At 36.8% G+C, this 23,176-nt stretch overlaps 2 protein-coding genes and 1 long non-coding RNA gene across 3 annotated transcripts; 2 read left to right on the forward strand and 1 right to left on the reverse strand.

Annotated features, from left to right (window-relative positions):
• Positions 1-3,803: 3,803 nt before the first annotated feature.
• Positions 3,804-4,704, forward strand: LOC309711743 (GTPase IMAP family member 7-like; the record flags this gene model as incomplete). The annotated part of the gene is made up of 2 exons (XM_082542202.1): positions 3,804-3,831; positions 3,986-4,704. 2 exons carry the CDS (start codon positions 3,804-3,806, stop codon positions 4,702-4,704), a joined length of 747 nt encoding a protein of 248 aa, XP_082398328.1.
• Positions 4,705-11,770: 7,066 nt separating this feature from the next.
• LOC309711384 (GTPase IMAP family member 7-like) lies at positions 11,771-13,067 on the forward strand (the record flags this gene model as incomplete). The annotated part of the gene is made up of 2 exons (XM_082541667.1): positions 11,771-11,798; positions 12,343-13,067. The coding sequence occupies 2 exons, from the start codon at positions 11,771-11,773 to the stop codon at positions 13,065-13,067; spliced, it is 753 nt and encodes a 250-aa protein (XP_082397793.1).
• A 5,818-nt stretch (positions 13,068-18,885) lies between these two features.
• Positions 18,886-20,571, reverse strand: LOC309711388. Its single transcript, XR_014277960.1, has 2 exons — positions 20,505-20,571; positions 18,886-19,604 (listed from the first exon to the last, which is right to left on the reverse strand). It is a non-coding gene; the product is annotated as an uncharacterized lncRNA (long non-coding RNA).
• Between the last annotated feature and the right edge of the window lie 2,605 nt (positions 20,572-23,176).

Consider the following 23,176-nt stretch of genomic DNA (forward strand, 5'->3'; position numbering starts at 1 on the left):
CTCAGGTAGAGCAGAAAAACGTTATATAAGAACCAGTCCAATTAGATAAAAGTAGATCCAAAAGTAGATCCAAAATAGTGTTTCAGCTGCAGAAGTCTGTTGTTACAGTTTAACTTTTTTTACAGTTAGATGGAAACCACTAAGACTTTGATCTCTGAATAAAAAAACAAAACTGTTCTCAGTTGATTGATTGTTCACCAGGGTGCTTAGTCTTACTGCAATAAATTAAATATGGCACTATGATAAAATTACCTGACTGCCACTTTTTTATGAGACTTTATGAGACTTCTTGCTTATCTTTATTACTGTCAAAGAGAGAAGTAAAGGTAATCAGTACAAGAGTATGACAACAACAGAGCGTGTCATGTTTTTATATTCAAGTCAGAGTCTCTTTGGCATCTATCCACATGGAGGTAAAAGTTAACGGGAAATATTACCAGAACTCATTGCAAAAATGTTTTTTACTAATACTTTTTAGAAGAAACATGCCTTATGAAAACAAACTCAAAACCAAATGTAAAATATGTACCAATGGGCTTTTAAAAAAAAAAAAAATTGTAAGACAAATTAATATCTACTTCATTTCCATTTCTAGTCCTTTAACATCTAATGACTTTTAATGTTTAATGTTTCCTTATCACCATTTTGCTTTTTGGAACCCACTGCCTGTTGTCTCAGTACTTATCGTATAGAGACAATGGCCAACGTTTCACTTTGGCTTAAAAATCTGATCCAGTTGTTTAAAAATCTGATCTCTTGCCAGATGATGGCATGTGTAATAATGACGAAAGTCTGAAAGAAGGAGGAAACTCTTGTAACATACATAAGCATACTATTCATAAGGCACTATGGTGCAAACCATAAGCATATGACTTAGTTTTTTACTGATTCATAAATATCAAAACCCATCTTTTTTCCTTTAAATCCTGCTCTTATGCTCTTCTCTAACTCCTTTCTGACTCTTTCAGGATTTTTAAGAGTTTTGAACAATGAACGATGTCTGGAATGGACTAAAACTCAGGCCTCATGGCAGACAGTTGATGGCAGACAGTTGATGGCAGACAGTTGGTGTTGCAGCAAGTACTCTAGTCTGAGCTCTGTGGACCAACAGCTGATGTCGTTCCATCATGATGTCTGTTATGGTTTTATGGTTTTATTCCTTAGTCTCATGAATGCAAAAAAGCAGCCATAAGATGGTGGTATGAGAAGATTGGTCAGAATTTAAGTTGCTATCAGCTATAAAATGCTTCCAATTTATTGAATAACAATTAACAGGTAAAAATCAGAAGAAGACTGAAAATTCCAAAGGAAAATAAACTGAAAAACAAGTAAGTGGATAATTTTGATTTTAAAAAATGGATGCTTTAACCATAATATTAATAAAAAGCCTAAAACCGATGAGCTTGCATGTAGCTGGACGTCTCTATATGGAGTATGTAATAAAGGTTTATCACTTTTATTCCTGTAAAATCAAAAGTCTCTTTGGTTTCCATCCAGCTACAGATAAAAACCAGGAAACAGAACTTACAGTAAAGCATTTTGATAAAGTCAACTTCCTTCTGAAAAAACATTTCATTGGAAGAGAAACTCAGAAGCAACTACGTTTAGCTCAAAAAGAGCTTATTTTATATTATATGTGTGATTGTCACTTAACTGTGGAATGAGATTGGAACGGAACCTGTTACATCTGTACCAGCATAAAAGGCAGATATGAGTAAGATACGGCAAACAATTAGCTGATGAAAAATATCCTTGATAATTGGTATTACTATTGAAGTTGCACTGATGTTCATTTGAAAACATTTTTTGTTTTTGACATGCTACTGATGATCTGAATCTTGTGTTCAGTTGCTTGTACAGTGTGACAGTCTTATTTTTTGTGATTGTTACAATGCTATAATCTAAATACCAGTGGCAAATTTAAACTCAATATGAGCTATACAAACATTTCCCTCACAAAAATTGCCACTGTACATACACTTTTCCTGCATTTTCCAGTTGTTTGCTTAAAGCAAATCTAAAGGAGGGATTTGGAAATGCCCCTATTTTTACTATTGCCCCCAGCAGCCATATTAGACAAAGTGTGCTTCTTCCACGATGCTGTGATGTTTTCCTTCAAATATTCCTACAAACAAATAAGTCTGAATCTTTAGTCTTTAAATATAAAGTTTTAAATGAGCTGGACTAGATATGTTACGTATTTTTAAATATGTGGTGAACTGCTGTAAAACAGCCTGTTTCAGTTTAAGAGTTGTTTTCAACAGATTGCATGCTCAAAAAGAATATGTTTTGTCTCACCCCCATTTCTTCCCAACCTTGTTTTGATTTTTTTGATTGATTTTGATTTTGATTTTTTGTTGATTTTTTGTTGTTGCCATTTTTCAAGTGATCTTAAACTTTTGATTGGGACTGTATGCTGGCTTATATTTTGATCAGATTTAGGTGATTGTCCAACTGTATTACCATCAGTAACCCCATATAAATCATGGTTCTGTGTTTAACAAGTACAACAATATTGTTGTTGTAATCATCATACACATATTTAACATTATGTGTATGATGAATTGACAACACAGTTTTTATCTTTCTGCATTCCTTCAGACACACACAAAACTGGGTTGAAGGTTGAAGCTAGCTCATGTGCACAAACACACCACCACAAAACTCAGACATTAGAACAATCATTTCTACTGCTCAAAATACATTTCTCATTCATATATTGATCAAACTTATATTTTGATTAGTCTTTGATTAAGAATTAAAATGCTTTATTATTAGGAACTAGAGAAAAGCTCTGTTTTAGCACTTTGATCATATTTAGTCACATAAGGCTGGATATCAAGACCTTTTAACCTCTCTTAGCTGTGCAGAGATAGCGAGGGGGGACTTCAATCTCTTTCTACCCCAGGTCTCAAGACAGTTATTATAATTGTCGTTGTCCCAGATTTTAATGACATTTCCTCTTGTGGTATTAATAAAGGTATCTTATCTTATCTTTAAGGCCTATTAGGAGTGTCCATAAGAGGGTCTTGGCTTTGGAGTTGATGTCACACCGCAGTGCATTGTGGGATCGCGCCGCCATGTTAGAAGGCCACGAATCAAAACAAACACACTTGGAAGCTGGACTGCCAGAACCATGCTTAAAATCAGCACAAAAGACAAAGGGCTGTATCGCGACCGATTGCGCCCAGATGCCAAGAGATGGTACTTGGAAAAAATAGCGTGCATCGGTAATGTGGACTCGTATGAAAAAAGGCAGTGGAGTGGAAACCCAGACGACCTACCGCCATTGTCCTATCCCGATATCTTCGCGTACCTTGTCTGTGGAGTCAGCGCATACACGGCGAATCTTGTTTTGAAAAACCAAAAGTTGTATCCAAGATGGCCGACTTCTAAATGGCCACCATGGTCACCACCCATCTTGAGGAGTTTGCCCCCTCACATACTAATGTGCCACAAACAGGACTTTAATATCACCAACCATTCCCATGTTATTATGGTGTATCCATATAAATGGCCCACCCTGTAGATTTATAGATATGTAAATGTGCGTATATGTAAAACTTTCATGGATTAAATATGATGAACTTTGCCAAGTAGTAATAAAATTATATAACAGTCACGTGAAGGCTCAGCAGAACTGTTTAATGATGAACCCTACAGGCTTCCCCCTCTGAACTAGCTTTCAAATAGCTCATGCTGATAAAGGCCGAGAGATTGGATCCACCCTGTGGGCAGACTGCTATAATCTTCTTCACACTAAGAGGAATCCTGCTTCCTTTCATTCTCCAAACAGAGAAGAGATGGGCAACAGCGAGTCATTCTCTGAAGGTGAAGCTGAAACTTTAATTTAGACCTCCAGCTAAAATTTAGATTGCTAACCAAATGAAATGACGCAGAATGTATGAAATGATACAACTATTGTAATTTGCTGTTAAAATATTTTCAACCTATCATGAGTATAACAGAGTTTTTATTTCTACAGGTGATCCTCTGAGGATTGTGATGATTGGGAAAACTGGTGTTGGGAAGAGTGCTGTTGGTAACACCATTATTGGCAAAGAGGTTTTTCAGTCTTTAGTGAGTTCAGAGTCAGTGACCGAGACTTGTGAAATAGAACGAGTTAGAGATTGCAAAAGAAAGATCCAAGTGGTCGATACCCCCGGCATTCTGGATACGTCTAAAAATACAGACATCATAAATAAAGAGATTGCAAAATGCATTCACATGACCACTCCTGGGCCTCACGTCTTCCTGCTGGTTCTTCAGATTGGCAGGTTTACCCAAGAAGAAAACAACTCTGTGCGAGCTCTGGAGAAACTCTTTGGACCTGAGGCAACAAACTACACGATCATCCTGTTCACTCACGGTGACAAGCTAACTAAAGAGAAGATAACCATACAAGAGTATTTGAGAACTGGCCAACCTAAACTCAGACAGTTGTTGGCTAGGTGTGGTGAAAGATATCATGTCTTCGATAACAAAGATAAAAACAGAATTCAGGTGGCTCATCTGATCAAGAAGATCGATCACATGGTGGGAACAAATGGAGGATGTCACTACACAGATAAAATGTTTGAGAAAGCGCAGGAGCAATTAAAAACATCAGGACAGCTTTTAAATGAGGCCTTCATGGCAGAGCTGCGGCAAAAAGTCATCCTGTTTCAGCAAATATTGGCTAATCCAGAGGGCTGGACTAGCTAGGACTACACTTGCCAGTCTTCTGAGTCAATAATGGATCCTTAATCTGATGTAAACGGCCATTGGTTTCCAATTTTGTAATCACAGTAGCTTAAAAAACTGCTTAATGTTTTTAGTTGATATGCTGTCTTATGTCTATTATTATGTGTATAATAGTGTTGTCTGAGAACAAATGTATAAATAATTTAAGTCTGTATGTCTGGTATGTAACCTACATTACATTTATTTTTATGTTCACTAGTAAATATTTTGAGCAGTATATACAAATTCAAGATCTGCTGTAATTAAATAAAACATGAATTGAAAAAAAAGTTTTTTTTCACCTTTTTTGTTTCACTATCAACCATAAAAGTTGATACATCAATCGCGATTTGGTCAAAATTCAGTGACTAATTGAAAACGATCTATTTACTATTTTGGTATCATATCATAATTTGAGGAAGAGGTCAGAGCATCGATCTGAGTTTTACTTATATTGTACCAAATTGCGGCACTACTTGCCTCAGAATACTTCATACTGTTAGGTAAAGAGTTTACATTGTTAGAGACATCAACAAATAGTCCCGTAGGAGTAAGAACTAAGTGAATGTGGGCAGGGAAAGCTTCTTTTTAACAAAATCTCTGGAATCTCCAGAGAAAGAGAAAATTTAGGGAGAAGGAAAACAAGGACAAAGTATAGATGATGGGAGAGAGGAGACAAAATTACATGAGGCTGTAGTTATAAACCCCCGGGGAATGAAAAGAGGTAATAGGGAATCAATGCTCAGTGTATAGAAGTTTTATATAAAAGTTTTAGATTTATATTTTTACAGTAACTTGATAACAGCAAAACTACAGACAGACCACAGGACTCATTTTCAAAATACAATGACAGTAACTTTATATTTGCACTAGTTTTATGTGTCAGATTGAAATATTCAAATTAGTGTTTCACCTGTTGTTACATTTTAACCTTTACCTAAAGCTGTTTGGAAACTACTAAGATTTCTGAACATAATAAAAACCTGTTATCAAATGTTTTATACTCCCATAGAGCACATTAGTGATTATGATTACTGCTGTTAAAAAATTATCAAGGCATAATCATGTCACGAAATACCTGAATGCCATTTTATTACTTTATGAGATTGGAAATGACTGGAAATGAAGACGAGGAGTTGCCCTGTTTTTTCACATATCTTTATTACTGTGAAAAAGAAAGGCCAGCATTGACCAGGACATGAACAACAGGCTATCGTCACTTTTTTGTATTCACAAATTAAAAAGTGTTTTTGCCCTGGAGATGGAAACCAAACCAAACTAGATCAAACCAATAACCGCAACACAAGCAAAGCAGCATGTCGTCCTTGTAAAAAGAAGTAAAAAACGAACAAGCCAAGAGGCAAGTTTCTATTTTACATGTTTTATTCATTATCAGCACAACAATGAAAACAACACAAAAACAAAAAACAAACAGAATCACATATATTTAAAATCATTACATGCATTTACAAATACATATATAGGGAAAAGAGGAGATAAAGAAAAGAAGAAAAGAAAAAAAAAAACTACAAAAAAACAATTATTTACGATCTACCATCTTCACTCCAGCAGTGGACCTTGGATTCATTGGGTGTTTCGGCCACGTCTATCACTAGACACCCTTATCCAAGGAGGCCCTGCCAGGGTTGATCAGGCCCCGGAGTGTGTCACTGGTTTATGTTAAAATTGTTATTTCTCTTCTACTTCTCTTCTACTTTCTTCTGTTTAGTTTTCTACAATTTACTTTCTTGTACCTCTTTAATATTTATGGAGCCTCACTTTTTCAAAGGAATAGAAAAGGTGATAGAGAGAAGTAAGACAACAGAGAAAAGATCAGAGAGGAGAGCTGGAAGGGGGGCGCCTGATCTGGCATCCTAAACTCCCCCACTGGATCGGACTACATCCTACACCCCCCCCCCCCCCCCCCTCACCGTATCTAAAAGCATACTTAAAAGAGAGGCAGTGGAAACCTCCTTTAGGTTTCATTACCATGATGTTAACTGCACGGCCCCCAGGAGGCCCTGAGACAGCTGTATCAGTCAACCAGCAGAATTTCTAGTGTTAAGTTTTCTACCCTTTTGATGCCCCCTGCTGAGGCAGGCCCACCACGGGTTGATCAATCCTGGGGGTGTGTCTCGTGCTTAGCTAACTGCCTTAGCTGCCCAAGTGTCAGCCCTCTTTAGTCACAGTGACTGCTCCTCTCAGCAGTGTTAGCCAATTCTCTTATAGACTACCGTTGTGCCTGTCCTCCGATCCCAATCTCTCTAAGCAGTTTTGCTGTCGTACTGGCTACAAAGCCCCTGCACCCCACTTCCACACCTTGATCTTCCAGCCTCTGTCCTCTGCCCCAGCTGCCAAGTTGGCATACCGCAGCCTCTTAAGCTCAAATGCTTGCTCAGTTGCTTCCTCCCATGGTACTGTCAGCTTAATGACGTACGCAGGTTTTTGGGATTTAGACCAGAGGACAAGGTCTGATCGCAGAGTAGTTGTTATGATCTCTGTGGGAAAAATTAGTCTCTGATCCAAGTCTACTTGCATCTGCCAATCCCTGGCACAGGCCCAGATCCAGGGTTAAAGGGCTAGTCCTCAGCTTGTCCCCCTCAAATGATGAATACTGATGCTCCTCTTGGTTCGTAAAAGGTTGAGCTGGACCCTACCCCATACCACTAAGCCAAGATTCTTAAACATTTAATGCAGTATTTTATATAAAACCCTTAAGTTAACAATGAAACTCTGGCTGTTCAGTGTTAAATCACCACATATTCCATACAGACCAGTCAGTATAACAGACCAGTAATAGAATAAACTGAAGCATAATTAAATAAATGGAATCAACATAAATGCTGGATTTATTATTATTTATTGATTATTATTAATTTTTACATCCTTGTACATTTCTCTATCAATCTTGCCTCATAGACGTGAAATTCAGAAAAAGGTATCTGTCAAATAGCCACCTTTAGCTTGCCCATTAACATTATTGCTGTATGCAATCTAAATTTCACAACAACATAGACAACGTGATATCCAGCAGGACAGAAAGTTGGATCAAAGATTTTTTTATTAGTGGAGACAAGTCTTGTATATTTTGACCATGATGCTAAGAAGTATAAGAAAACTAGAGGTTAGAGTTAATATCACAAAATAATGATCAGTATGCAAGAGCAGTAAGTTCACACAGCTTCAAAAAATGATATTCATACTTGCCATCTTGCACAAAGTGGTAGATAGTTTCAAATTACTTTATTCGGACATTCAATATGAATCAGCCAAAGAAAACACAATTTTCACTGTGCATATGATATTTTTTTCTATAAAGACTTGAAACGTTTTCTCTGTATAAAAGACTTGTTTTTTGGACTTGCAGTGTAAAGCAGCTACAGCTAACGTAAACAAGACATCGTAGATGTTCTTATTGTTGGGAAATTTGGAAACATATCTGGAAATTTCTTGACAAGTGCTTTGAATTGTTTTGAGTCTTTGGAGCTGTTCCTGAATACATGGTAACGATTACTGCAAGCCTTCACAAGGTGGTTCAGGTGACTTCTTTCACCGATAAATTTATCTACACTGCCCTTCAAATCTTCTCCGTGTGTAAACAGGATGATTGTGCTGTCCCTGATTCTCCAGCCAAGGCTTTTCTCTAGCTTCTCTAATATGTTTCTCTCACCATCTGTGAACCTGCCCAGCTGCATCACAAGTAACGTCACACAATGCCCTTCCTGACAGTACCTCTTACACTCTTCTACCTGTGCCTGGTTTACATGTTCCTCTTCATAAAAAAAGTCTGGGGTGTCAACTACTCTAACTGGTATCCCAAATATCTCCACTATTTTCACCTCACACCTGGTGGTGACTGGTGTGGAGCTGGGATAAGACTGAAAATGTTGGTTTGAACCACCAATGAGCTTCCCAGCAGTCAGGATGGTGTTTGCAGATGCACTCTTTCCAGTTCCGCTTTTCCCGAGAAGAACCATGTTATAGAGACCTTCCCTTGAACCATAGACACCTGGAAGATGTGGTCAGACAAAACATTTAGTTATTTTAGCAGCAGGTCCTTGCAGTTGCTAGAGTCCGACATTAAGACTGCCTGTTTTGGGGTTTTTTTAACCTCGAAATTTATAAAGGAGTACTTCAAATATTATTTAAATACTTTAATTTACTTTCCTGTCAAAGTTACATGTGTTGTGTTTTTTTGAAGCATACCATCATGTTGTCCGGGTGCTCTTTTTGCAGGCAGGGAAATCTGCTGTGAGCTGGCACCTAAAAAGGGCATATCATATACTCATATACTGTGATTTTGTAATTTTGTAACAACACAGTCAGAAAAAAGCAAATGCTGTACTGAGCAACTATGTTAGTGATAGCTTTTGAGAGCATCTGTTTAATTTATAAATGCTGAGTCTGCTATGAGTGCAGTGTGTGTGATGAATCTCTTTTCAGTAGGTAACTTGACTGTCGTTATATTACTTTCTAACAGCATGGTCGTCAAGCATCAGTGTTACTTTGCAGTTTTTTGTCCTACAACAAGTTACACTTCGGCATGAAATCTGTATTTTTCTGTGATTTTCACTTATAGTTAATTTCCATACCATCTGAAACTGATACCAGAATCTCTGTCTTATTTTATCAACATCATGACACCCCAAAGTCACTTTAAAGATGTTCTCATAATGCGAGTGGTTGCAGTTCTGCTTCCCATCTATCAAGCAACTGTTCAAAAGGCAGCGAGAATGCAAGTTCATTGTAGTCTGTATGGCTGCAATAATGTTGGTCACATCATGATTTTCAGTCAGAGTTCCCACTATTCATAATCAGATCATTATGCATTTGGTTAATATTCTCAAATTTAAACAAATACTTTCATTTTAACTTAGTGTTTGAACTGATATGCGTGTGTTTATCAGAAAATTATTTTTCATTTTAAACTCTGGTCTGAAATTTAATTTAAGATGCTGATGAAAATATTTCATTTATTGCCATAATTTATTACATAATTTAATACATGACATAAAGCCAAAAGATCAGTTTCCTAACATAGGTGGATTTAAGAAACTCACCTGTACTCCGAGGATATTGCTGAGCATGCCATGAGTGTCTGAAACATTAATGTGGTCATTAAATATCAACACAGAAGGAAATGATAAAATATCACAACAATAGCTGTGGCAGGAGTTTTCTGCACTCTCTTGGTCCCAGCTTGTTTTTTTTTCTTTAATAAATCTTCTGAAATGGATGCTTATGCTTGTAATTGAGATTTATCTTTTTTTGAAAGACAAAACATAATTCACTTTAGTTTTGTTTTGAAAAATCCATTTGAATATATCACAAAGGACTGAATTCTGTCATTACCTGTGTTTCACTTTGGTTTGCATTCCTGTCTCTGTAGAAGCAGACCTGCCAGTGTTTCTCTGATAAGTCTCACCTGTATAATCACACTTTCTCCTGATAAAAAATATTTGGAAAAAAATGAACTGCATTCTTCAATGAGTTAAGTAATTAATTAATTAGGCTTCATGTTCATTTTATTTTACAGGATGAAATTTGGACTTGTTAAATTATGAAGGAGAGATTAAACATGTGCTAAATGTCAGAAATACTACTGTAACTTGTGAGGATTGAACACATTTAGTTAATTATTGTGATCTATGTATTATTCAGAATATAGAACTTTTTGTAGTATTTGAACAATGTGGAATTTCACCATTGATAGAGACAATAGAGAAATACAAACTAGTTGTTAATAAAATATGTCTCAGAGGGAGACAATTCTTACCTCGTGCGTATCAGGTGATCTTTCCTTCGTTTCACAGTGTGTTGGGGGTAGTTTTTGTAGTCAAACTGAAATGGCCGTTGGTGTGAACACCACTCCTTACATTGGAAAGCAAGATTTTCATTCATAGTTGCCATCTGGATATTGTACATTTCCTTAATGCGACCTTGTAAATTCTCTCGACTCTCTTCCAACACGATGACTATGTTTTCTGTGACATTTTCTCCAAACACACGTTGAAGGTGAGAGATTTGAGTCACAACTTTTTCAACTTGTGTGTTTTTTGAATCTATTACCAATATGAACAGACGAGGTCCAGGATCAGAAAGAGCCATGAAATCAATGATTAGCTGATCTGGGAAATCATATTGCTCATCAAAGAAATCACAAGTACTGATGATTCTGTAGAGGTTGTTGTTATGCTCAACAAAATTGCCCAGTTTTGTGACAGAAGCATTGGGATCTCTAATGATTGTACTTCCAGTCCTGTTCACTGAGTCAGCACTCTTTCCGAGCAGAGCGATGGTAAACTTCCCAGGATAATCTTTAGGAAAGACAAACAAACTTAATTTTCCATAAAAATGTTGTACAAAACTTAAATCTGTCAATGTTCCTCCTTTATTCTACCTATGGGGTGTGATTCTTCTATAGTAGATTTATTTACACTTATTTTGATTATTTATATTTATTTAAACATTTATTTTTAACCTCTTACTTAAAAAAACTAACAAAATGTCAGTAAACAGACAATATAATCACTTATCTGCATCTATGAATGACAAATATACTTCAAATTTTAAAAAAGGGGAAATCTGTGTCTCAGTCACTCACTAAAAGCTCTAACGCTGTGCTGACACACACGCACGCACGCACGCACGCACGCACGCACGCACGCACGCACGCACGCACGCACGCACTATCTATCTATCTATCTATCTATCTATCTATCTATCTATCTATCTATCTATCTATCTATCTATCTATCTATCTATCTATCTATCTATCTATCTGTTGTCAGTATATAATATTGTAATAAAGCTGTACAGCAGTAACTTACATGGAGGCTGTGCAGAGCTCATCTTGTTAAGGGCTTAATCATGAAGACTGCAGGTTTCGCTGGAGTCTCTGAACTACCTTTGAAACAGATCAGACTCTTGCTGATATAGGCTGAGAGATTAGATCCGCCCTGTGGGTGGAGTGCGGTCTTTGATCTCACACTAAAACAGTGGAGTTGCATTTCAGTTCATTCTCTATGAAGTCGCGAACAGACAGGAGATGGGCAACAGTGGGTCGATACCAGAAGGTGAAGTTGGAGCTTTAATTTGCTTCAGACTAAATTTAGGCTTTCAGCAGAACCGAATAACACAAAGAATTGATAGGGAGAGATCATTTTTGCATAATTTAACTTCATTTATTGTGTGATTAACTCCTTGGGGACTAAACTGATGTAGCTACAGTACATAGCAACATTAGTAGAAGTAGGACAGAAGCCCCCCAAATTTACTCACTGGTGGTTGTGGAGATGAAGCAGGTGGAGGCTTAGTAGGCTCCGAGCAACCAGGATGACTTGGAGATGGAAAGGAGGTGGGTCATATGACAGTCTGAAAGGCAGAATGACAGAAGTGCACTGAGGTTTGTAGCACGGGGAACGAAGACTGATTTTCTCACACAGGTGAGCAAGAATCAGTGCGGGAAAGTGGAGGTGATGTAAAGAATAGACTAGATTTCAAGTCTCTATGAACACAGTCAGATTAGATACCAATGCTTCATCAGTTAACTTATGAATAGGCTCCATTTAAAATCTATTCATCCATGCAATAAGTATAACAAAAACGTTCTTTCTCCAGGTGACCCACTGAGGATTGTGATGATTGGGAAAACTGGTGTTGGGAAGAGTGCTGTTGGGAACACCATTATTGGAAAAGAGTTGTTTAAATCTGAAGTGAGTTCAGAGTCAGTGACAGAGACCTGTGCAAGAGAACGAGTTAAATACTGCAAAAGAGATATCCATGTGGTCGATACCCCCGGCATTCTGGATACATTTAAAAAGGCAGATGACATAAAGAAGGAGATTGCGAAATGCATCCACATGGCCAGTCCTGGACCTCACGTCTTTCTGCTGGTCCTTCAGATTGGCAGGTTTACCCCAGAAGAAGAAAACTGTGTGGAAGCCCTGGAGAAACTCTTTGGACCTGAGGCATCGAACTACATGATTGTAGTCTTCACTCATGGTGACAAGCTGGCTGAGCAGAAGTCCATACAAGAGTATTTGACAGAAGGCCACCCTAAACTCAAAGAGGTAGTGAGCAGGTGTGGTAACAGGTATTATGTCTTCAACAACAAAGATAAGAACAGAGTTCAAGTGGTTCAGCTGATCAAGAAGATCGATGAGATGGTAGCAGCAAATGAAGGATCACACTACACCGATGAAATGTTTGAGAAGGCACGGGAGATTCTGCAACACGAGCGTGAAAAGACACCAGAAAAGCTGTTCAGCCACCGTGAGTTCATGGAAGAGCTGCGGCAAAAAACTCTCCAGTTTCAGCAAAAGTTGGCTTTTTTAGAGGACTAGCTCGGTGATTCAGGACCATTTTGACCATCATTTAAAGTTGATTATCTGCCATATGATGAACTAATTAATGGTAATAATTTTTAGTTAATGACAGTTTAGAATCCATTGTTATAGTTTCTAGATTTAGTGAAATGATTCTGGTGCTGATCATTTAAAATATGGTATGAAATTGGTTTCCATGTCAGCTGTATCACTGTAAATTCATCCATTTGTTCACATATTAGTCAAGTCTGGGTTCCAACTTTAAGTTTAAAATCAATTAAAATATGCAAACTCCAACTACATGTGTATAAGGGTAAACATTATCAAGCAAAGGGTGACAACTGATGTAAGGCTGTTAGACACCAAATGCACAGTGAAAAAAATGGCATCAACATGAAAGGATGCTGAGCTGTTGCTGATGTTTCTAAGCAGTAATAGAAGGAGAAGTTCATCCAGTTCTCATGAGGAAATTCACAAAGTTGGTGCTACATAAAGAATAGGTCCAAAAAATATTTTTAACACTCAAAATATTCCCACAGATTTTAGGCATCTGGTGTGTAAAGGCCTTTATTGTTTATGATGATTATAAATATAGAAAACACCACTTGTTATTATTCTGGAGATATACATAAAATCCTGACACAATTTAATTTAATATAGAACGTTTTCTAAAACTTTTTGTCTTTTCCTCACCACATCAGAATGTGATAATCTGGAGTTTACATTTTAGGGTGGATGCATGGAGCAAACCTTTGAAAACTGAAATCTTAGTAGATGATTAGAGCTCCTGGAGGTTGTGCTGGACCTCAAAATAATGCAGTGAATTTCAACACACGCTTTAATTTGGGATGCAATGGTTACAATTTACGATTCAATGACTTTTAAAAAATATATATTGTGAATTATTTAAGGATACCGTTATTACACATAAAAACATTTGATTATTTTAATATTTTTCTGTGCTTTAACTGATTTTTTTTTACCTGTTTTTCTATCATGATCTTGACTGCTGTGGATACTAATGGACACCCTGTCATGGGTCGCACCGCTAATACACACCATGCCCAGTGTGCTTGACCTGAAAGCCCGGTTCAGTAGTCTAGTGTGCTAATTGCTGTGTTTGGGCACAGTTAAGTGATTAGTGCCCTGACCTGTTTAAAGATGTGGGTCTGGGTGTGGTTCAATTGGACTTGGAAATGATACATAGTGTCATCATCAATTGCTTTGCTTAAGTAAATAAATCTGTAAGGCCTATGACAGGACAGTGTTTCACAACTGTTGTCTCAGAATTAAGCAACAAAAAATAGAAAATGATTAACCCAACTCAATCATTAAAGTCATGTGTTTGTCAAACTCCAAATGGAGCTGCCAGATTTTTAACTGGTTCAGAGAACAGCTGACACATCAGATCATTGCTGCTCTGGCTCAGTTACATGCATTAAAATACAGCAGATATGAGTAAGGAAAGTAGGACAGAAACAAAGAGATGTTAAAGTGATGAGACATCGTGATGCAAATTCAATTGTGTAGCTAAAGGCAACTGAAAAGTAAGCAGCAGGATTTCCTATGGATTGCTAAGGCCATAGACATATAAGTTTATATAACTGTAAATAACTCAGCCATACCAAAACCAGTGTCTGTGTTATTTTTGTAATTGTGATGAGAGCTAAAAAAATGTGAATTTAACTCACTAGCTTTTAATTGTGACTGAGTTATTGTTTTGTTCTTTGTATGTGTTTGTTCCACTTTTTACTTTTTTACTATGTGCAGCACTTTGGTCAACCTGAGTTGCTTTTAAATGTGCTTATTAACAAATTGATTGATTGATTAAAAAAAAAAACCCTCTGAAAACTTCCAAAAATGTCATCTTGAGGCAACTGTTGTGATTTGGCACCACATAAATAAAACTGAATTGAACTGAATTAAACTAAAGTGTGGTTCTTTTCCCCAGGAGTCGTAGTGCAGCTCTTTTAATGAAAAACTTGTGGCTGATGTCATTTCCCTGCTTTGGAAATTAACAGAATTCAAAATATTCACTCTTTGTTTTTTTTTTTAATCTGTTTACTTTTTCTTCTTAATATAATGTAAACTGCCAGAAACACTGAAACAGGAAAATATGAGGAAGAAAGTTACAAAACTGCAGGCGACACACAGGCCTCATTCAAGAGAAATAATAATGAAATATTACTGTTAAATGAGTTTTGTGTCTCTGCTTCTGTCTGCTTTTACATTTGAGCTTTTATTGATAGCTGGATGGAAGCCAGACTTTGGTAGGAGATTTAGACTTTTTGGGTATAAAAACCTGTTATGTACAGAGCACGTTAGCATTTTTCTTTCCCACTATAAAAAAATCAATTAACATGATGCTATGACTTGATAATGATAACCTCAGATAATGTCATGTTATCTAATACGGCACTATTATATTAGATAACATATTATCTGACTGCAGTTTTACCTCATGAGACTGCAAATTGCTAACTGTATTTCTTTTTATGAAAGCTTATGGGAAAAGAAGCCTTTTTCCCGCTTATCTTTATTACAACGAAAAAGAAAGGAAAACACTGACGAGGATAACAACAGATTGTCATAACTTTTTATATTCAAAAGTCAAAGTCTCTTTGGTGTCCATTCAAATGGACATAAAGGTTCACAGGAAATATAGTAACACAAACCGAACTTACTGTACAGAAGTACGGCGGAAGTAGTCTTTAAAAACTCTGTACGGTAAGTTCGGTTTGCGTTTCCCGGCAGGTTTATCTCCACCTGGAAGCAAACCAAAGCACACTAATAAAATACTGATCTGTTGCTTTTATCCACGTGTTTCATTGTGATTTTTATACTTCTGATGTACTTTGGTTTTAAAACTGAAAAAATATTTTTATACTTTTACACCTCGTTACTGCATGTAAAGGCCCAATTACGTGCTATCAGCCCAAACTGTTGCCATTACTTGTTATAATTTTGCTTTGTTAGGAAAACTCTTTACATTTAATTAAGATGTTACTTTATTTGCAGCTGGACAGAAACTGTAGAGACTTTGAAATTCCATCATATAGACTTGCTGTTAGTGTGATTTGATGCTAATAAATAAAAGAGCAGTATTTCATTAGCCCAACACACAGGGTGATCCGCGTCAACTCGCTAACGGAGTTTTGCTGCATTAATGCGGTTGTGGCGTTACTGTCATTTTAACGAGATTAACGCTGACAGCACTAAAAACATTTGATCTAACAGCTTAACCTCTTTTTAAATGCTTAAAAAGAAACATGGGGAAGTCCAACTACAAATCTGAAGTCAAGTAATAATAATAAATAAATAAGTTTGGATTAATTTGTTACTGATTTCATAAACTTTGATTCATACTTTCATACTATGAAGTGTAGTTTAACTTGTAGAAGTAATTGTACTCAAATTTCAAACTCAGAATAAATTCAAATGGATCCTTTTTGTAAGCCAAATAATGAGATATTTTCAAATGGTGTAAGTTTTTTTTCCCATTGCATGTTGACTAAACATCCAAACAACCCACTGTCAAATAAATCAAATCAATTTACGCTGCAGCTGATACCTGTTAACAGCTGAAACAACGGTGACACTTAGTGGAAAATATCCAACACTGCGAGTTACAGTGAAGACACATAATGCTCTGACAGGAACACTGAATTATTACAGCTGTGCTCATGTGTTAAATACTAACATATGTGCATACTTTGGTGTATGTACGCAGATTTATAAACACTACTTGATAAATAGCACTGCTAAAGTCAATGTGTTTTTGTGTTACTTCTTTGTGATAAAGAAAAATGAAAAAGTTAATTTTTTGTGCATTATTAGGTAGTGCCAAGAGCCATGGTTTCACCATCATTACCAACAATTTTCTTATCCATTTATAATAACACAATTTTAATACCCACTTATTTACTGGAGGCATGTATGCATATCTCCTTGCTTTTAAAGTATATGAAAATATATAACCATTTAATTTATGAATATTATATATGGTTGATAGATGTGACATGTAAATTTTAAAGTTCAGGTGAATAATTTCTGCTTAAAATAATGCATTCACTTGATGAATTCATGTGATTAAGTATTTTCCAAGGAATAGGTTGGGGCAGTACAAGGTGGCTCTATAGTATAGCGATTTACACATCAGATCAGTTGTACCTGTGATATGTCCTGGCAATCTGTCATGGCCCAACAATAATTATACACACTTCAGAAGATATCCCATCCTGTCCACAGTTACTGGTCTTATGAATGCAGCTTCTTGTGTCCAATTGTCCAGTCCCATAGTACGCGCTGACCATTAAGCATGTACAGTGAAGTATGTATATGTATTTAGCTGTGTCACAGCATTTCCTAATTGTACAGCAGTATTCGTTTTTGCCATTAGATGGCAGTAGAGGCCTTGGTATGTCATTTTATCCACAACAAATTTACATCCAGCGCATGGATCCAGAAAAATCCATGTTCCTCTCAGAGATGGTGGCTGTTGGATGTTCCAAGTGATTGATGTTATTAGATTGAAAAGCTGCTCACTAAGAAATGTATCGAGTTCCTTATTATGTCCCTAATTAATTACATAATGAGTTCCTTAATAAGTGTAATATCTTTAAGTAAAAGAATTTTTAGGCTGGATAGGACAGCATATAATACCCAGTGGGGCATGATCTGCTTGGTTAAGAATGGGTGGTGTCTGTTTTGGTCAGACTTTTGAAATGTTTGGTCGCCTATAAAATTTGCCAACATGTATCCTCCTCTGTGGCATTGTGAAGAACACAACAAGCTTATGTTGGATCAGAATATATTAACTCATTGGTGGCAGGCCCTAATTCTCATTGAGGTCTTCCCTGATCTGGCCTAGCTTGTTGTTTCTCTGTTTCATCCTTTATCTTCATTGTCAGTACAGTTTCATGTATTTATTTCCATTTGGAGTTTTCATGCTTGTTTCCTCATCATTAACTGGGGACCCCTGCCTAATGTTGTCAATTCACTGTTAGCAGGCACCACCATCAGGGCACCATGAACAACACTTCATATCGGTTTGCTTTTTCATCTGTAAAATCAAATTGTTGTAAACTACACAACCAACTTTTTGTTGGCAAATTTGGAGCAAAAACAAATGTAATTTGTGCAGACTTACCAATTTGCAGGTGCTAATAAATTAGCATAGCATGTTAATAGCATTAACATCAACTGGCTGTGTTACCTGGGAAGCTAATTAGCCACGCATTTAATGTCAGAGAATTGAGGTGAAGTCTGAGTAAAATGACAGTGTTGTGTTGCAGTTTTAAAGTATGGGGACACAAGTTTGTAGCTTTAACCATTGCAGTTCATATGAGAAACAGCAGGAAAATGACTGATTTACTGATATTTATTCTATTTATGCTGTGATGAAATCAGAATAAGGAAGAGCGAACATGAAGATAAGAGGGCAGAGAGAGCAGGTAAAATAAAATGATTAAACCCTGAAAACAAGCACAAGGTTAAAAAAAATAGAAGAATAGCCCAGACTAATATTTGGTCCAATCAAAATAGATTAATTTACTTACCCTTCTATAAGTCAAGTGAAATACAAGCCATCTTTTCATCTGACATGCAATTTTCAAGTGTTTCTTAAATTTGTCCAGGATTTTAGATTACACATAAGGCAAAAGTATGATTTCAGTGGAAGGTTAGCAGTAGTAGAATTTAATTATAATTATTATACAGTCACAGTAAATTACACACCGCTTCAAAAAATTATATTTGTACTTGCCACCCTTTACAAACTTGTAGATAGTTTTTAAATAAGATTATTCAGACTGAATCAGCCAAAGCTAACACAAAGTTCACAGACAACATGATGTTTATTGATGGTTATAGTGTGAAAGCTGGAAACATTTTCTGACTATAAACAACTAACATTTGGGCATTCAGTGTGTGTTAGCAAAAGTTAACCGCAACAGATCAGTGGGAATGATTTTTTTGTTCTGAAACCTGGAAACATGTGTTCAGATGTCTCGAAGAGTTCCTTGACCTGTCTGGAGTTCTTGGAGGTGTTCTTGAATACATGGTAACGATCGCCACAAGCTTCCACAATGCGCTTGAGATGAATCCGTTCACCAATAAACTGCTTCACATCACAATGCAGATTTTCTCCGTGTGTAAACAGGATGATTGTACGGTCGCTGATCCTGCCAAACTTGTTCTCCAGCTTCTCTAATATTCCTGCCTCACCATCTGTGAACCGGCCCAGCTGTATCACAAGTAATATCACATGCTGCCTTGACTTGCAGTACTGCTTACACACCTTGATTTCTTCCTCATCTACGGGTTGGTCTTCGTAAAAGAAGTCTGGGGTGTCGACCACACTAACCCATCTCCCAAACATCTTTACCGTTATCTCCTGACACTTTGTGGTCACCGGTGTAGAGCTTGGGTAAGAAAAAAAATGCTGAGCTGGTCTACTCTGATGCTTTCCAGCATTCAGGAGGGTGTTTCCTGAGGCACTCTTTCCAGTCCCAGAGTTTCCCAACAGAATGATATTAAATACGTTACCCCTGCCACCTGGAAGAAATAGTAATAGCAAACAGTCAGTTATTTGGCAACAGATATAACCTGAGACGTAACAGAAAGGATCAAAACCTTATTTATCTAACCTCTTTCTGCAGATGAAGCAAACCACCATCAGCTGGACTGTCTTGGCACATTGTATTTTTAAGCAGGCAATGTCAGTTAAATTAACCCGACTGAGGTATTGTCTTCATGTATTAAGGACAATGCAGTGACTTTATAAAGCTGATGAAGCAAAGTGGGCACTGTCATGACAGATCACATTAGCTCACAGTATAAGTCTCACATAAAGTCTCACTGATTACTCAGAAAAGGAAGGTTGTTGCAGTGAAGCTGATCACGTGTGGAGAAGAGTGAAGCCCTGCTTAAAAAGTCTCCATCCTACTTTTTCTTATTATTAAGAACAATCCACCATTACAAACTGAAACCACATATTGCAAAAGAAATAAACCAGTTTTTGTCATATTATATCACCCAAACAGTTATATCTTATTAACACATATTAAATTAAGGGCACTATGTTGTTGGGAAAATTTGACAAATGTAGTATTCTGATTCTACTGGGTCATTATTTAACCACCAGGTCTAAACTATCCTTAGAATTATTATTATATAAAAGTATTCTCATTAACTTAGCTCATATGAAACACAGTTTGGATGTGTAAGAAAACAAATTGCTGCTGAGATTAATAATTGATAAACATGTATTAAATTGAGTGCCAAATCTTAAATACTTTTTATTCTATTTAAATAGCTACAGAAATACTGTAATTCAGTCCTGAATGTATATTTGAAGTTTTTAAATTCCTGATGCTATGATATTAAACACAATACTTTTAATGTGATAGAACCATTGATGCCATGAAGTAATTAAATTAACAAGACGTCACTTACCTGAACACGTAGCTGAGCTCATCTTGGCAGCTTTCTTAATGATGTGCTGACAGTGTGCAGGTTTCAGTGGAGTATTTGAAACACCTTTGAGGCTCCTGCTGTGTATACTGAGAAAATAGATCCACCCACTAGATGGGCGGAGCGCTATCATCCAGAGGTGTGGACTCGAGTCACATGACTTGGACTCGAGTCAGACTCGAGTCATTAATTTTATGACTTTAGACTTGACTTGAAATAATGTTCTAAGACTTGTGACTTGACTTGGACTTTTACACCAATGACTTGGGACTTGAATTGGACTTGAACCGGTTTACTTGAAAAGACTTGATATTTTACCCCAAATACAAAATTTAACATGCATATTATATGGAGATTGAAAATGTGACGTCATTCACGGGTAGAACCGCAAAGGATTCTGGGAACTCGTGGCAAGCGGTACTAGCGCACGCAGGCTTTCAATTAAAATCAGTCACACAGCGATAAAAAGAAACACAAAAATGTCAAGAAGCTGTTGTATTATTAACTGCAATAGCCGGTCGCATGACAGCCACGGGAAGCCGACGGGTAAAGAGATCGGTTGTTATCGGATTACGTCGTTGAAGAGAAATTGTTCGAGCCATGTTTCCGAAGTAACAAAGACGCGACTGGATTGCAGCCATTCAAAGATCAAATATAACGTCCTAGAACCCTCCAGCTCACAGGTTAGTCTGCTCCAAGCATTTCCACGAAGGTCAGTGTTTTTTAGTAGTTAATACGTCATTTTCATAACATAATTGGTGATATAGGTTACAAGCAAGTCTGGCGCTGAACAGAAATTGTCGCTCTATGCTCCTTTATTTATTGTGCATAAATAGTGAATTGTCCTGACACAATATTGCGTTTCGCTTCTGTTATTATGGTACATTGACAAAAACATATACTTTTATTCACAGGATAAAACAGGTTTTTTGTATCACTAATTGCCCAGTACGATTACAGCATACAGTATTATTGTCACTGCTACATTTCTGTGATGCTACCAGAAATTATTTCCACTACTAATTAATTACCGTTGAGCTCAAAGGTTATATTAATAAACGGTTAACGAATGTGTATTTATGACGACGATTTGTGAGACTGGTAAACTTATGATACGTACGATGGTCTTTCGTTCTACTCGGTGCATTTCAAGGTCCTGTACCCATCCGTCGGTAAACGGTACCTGGGCTTGTTGCAGTGACCGGAAGTTACTAAACTTCATGAGTGTATGCACTCACTCCAAGAACCGTATGATTATAAATATGCATATAAATATGCTACGATGAGATAGCTGACTTCATCTAACTAGCAAATGTTTTCCAGGCTACGTTGGTGATACAGTTTTTTTAATGTGTATGATATTTTTGTCATGCGATTTTAAAGCTGGTCCTACAACCGCATCCAAGAATAACATGCAGCTTATCTCAGAACTGTCGGTGAAAATTATTCTTGGAGCTAGGTTTAATTGAGCTGCATTTTAAAGAGGTGCAATTTCACAATTTGTGTATATTTTCTAAGTTCACTATTTTGTATGTGTTGAGAAAAACACAGATTTTAAAATTACATGGTCTAATATTTACATTTAGCATAACTGCAACATTATTTTTTCGTTTGTTTTTTTTAAAGACTCGAAAGGACTTGAAATTCAAAGTTTCAGACTTGTGACTTGACTCGGACTTTTACACCAGTGACTTGAGACTCGACTCTGACTTGCCTGACATTACTTGAGACTTGACTTGAGACTTGAGGATAAAGACTTGAGACTTACTTGAGACTTGCAAAACAATGACTTGGTCCCACCTCTGCTATCATCTACTTCACACTCAAAGAGTGGAATGCTGCTTCATTTCATTCCAACAAAAAAGTCACAGACTAAACATCAGCAAAAGAAAATCAGATTTATATTGCTGTAAAAAGTTAGATAAAACTTGTCAAATTTAATGCAATATAAAACGTATATTTTTCTGCAGGTCCTCCAAAGAAGGATTGTTACAGTATTACTGGCCAAAGAGGTGTTGGTCAATAATACAGGCAGGGTAATTAGTTAGATAAAATGAATTCATGATTGGCCAGTTAAATCTCTCTGGTCAATGCTGTTGGCATTCTGGTTGACTCTAAAAGTACAGAAATTGCAAACTGCATCTATTTGTCCTCTCCTGTGGCTCACGTCTTCCTGTTGGTCCTTCAGATAGACAGGCTCTCTGAAGAGGGAAAAGTCAGATTTAATATTTTGTGTGTCTTTCTGTGCCATTTTCAGTGAAATATAGGGATTAGGATATTTGCATCATTACATTCTGTGAAACAACAGCAATGTGAAACAACTAGCTGTACTGTTGCTGTGGTTTCGTGTATTCATTGTTTGTACATAGGTGAAGGAAGCAGACCAACCAGTATTCCCTCCTAACTTTTCACAAAATGATGCTTTGATAAGACTGGTAGATGTTTCATTTCTACAAAAACAAAGAACAGCGTGAAAAGTGTGTCCAAAGCAGAATTCCTTCAAAGTCTGAGGTAGACCCCATGAGAGTGCAGGTAAACCAGGTAAACCAGGTACTTTTGTTGCCTCAAAACACAAAGGAGGTGGTGGAACTTCCCTGCACAATGCCGAAATTATTTAAATCATATACTCTATATAATAGTTTATATCAAATAGT

This window comes from Aulonocara stuartgranti (assembly GCF_965226115.1).
Source record: "Aulonocara stuartgranti genome assembly, chromosome: 7".
NCBI classification, from domain to species: Eukaryota; Metazoa; Chordata; class Actinopteri; order Cichliformes; family Cichlidae; genus Aulonocara; species Aulonocara stuartgranti.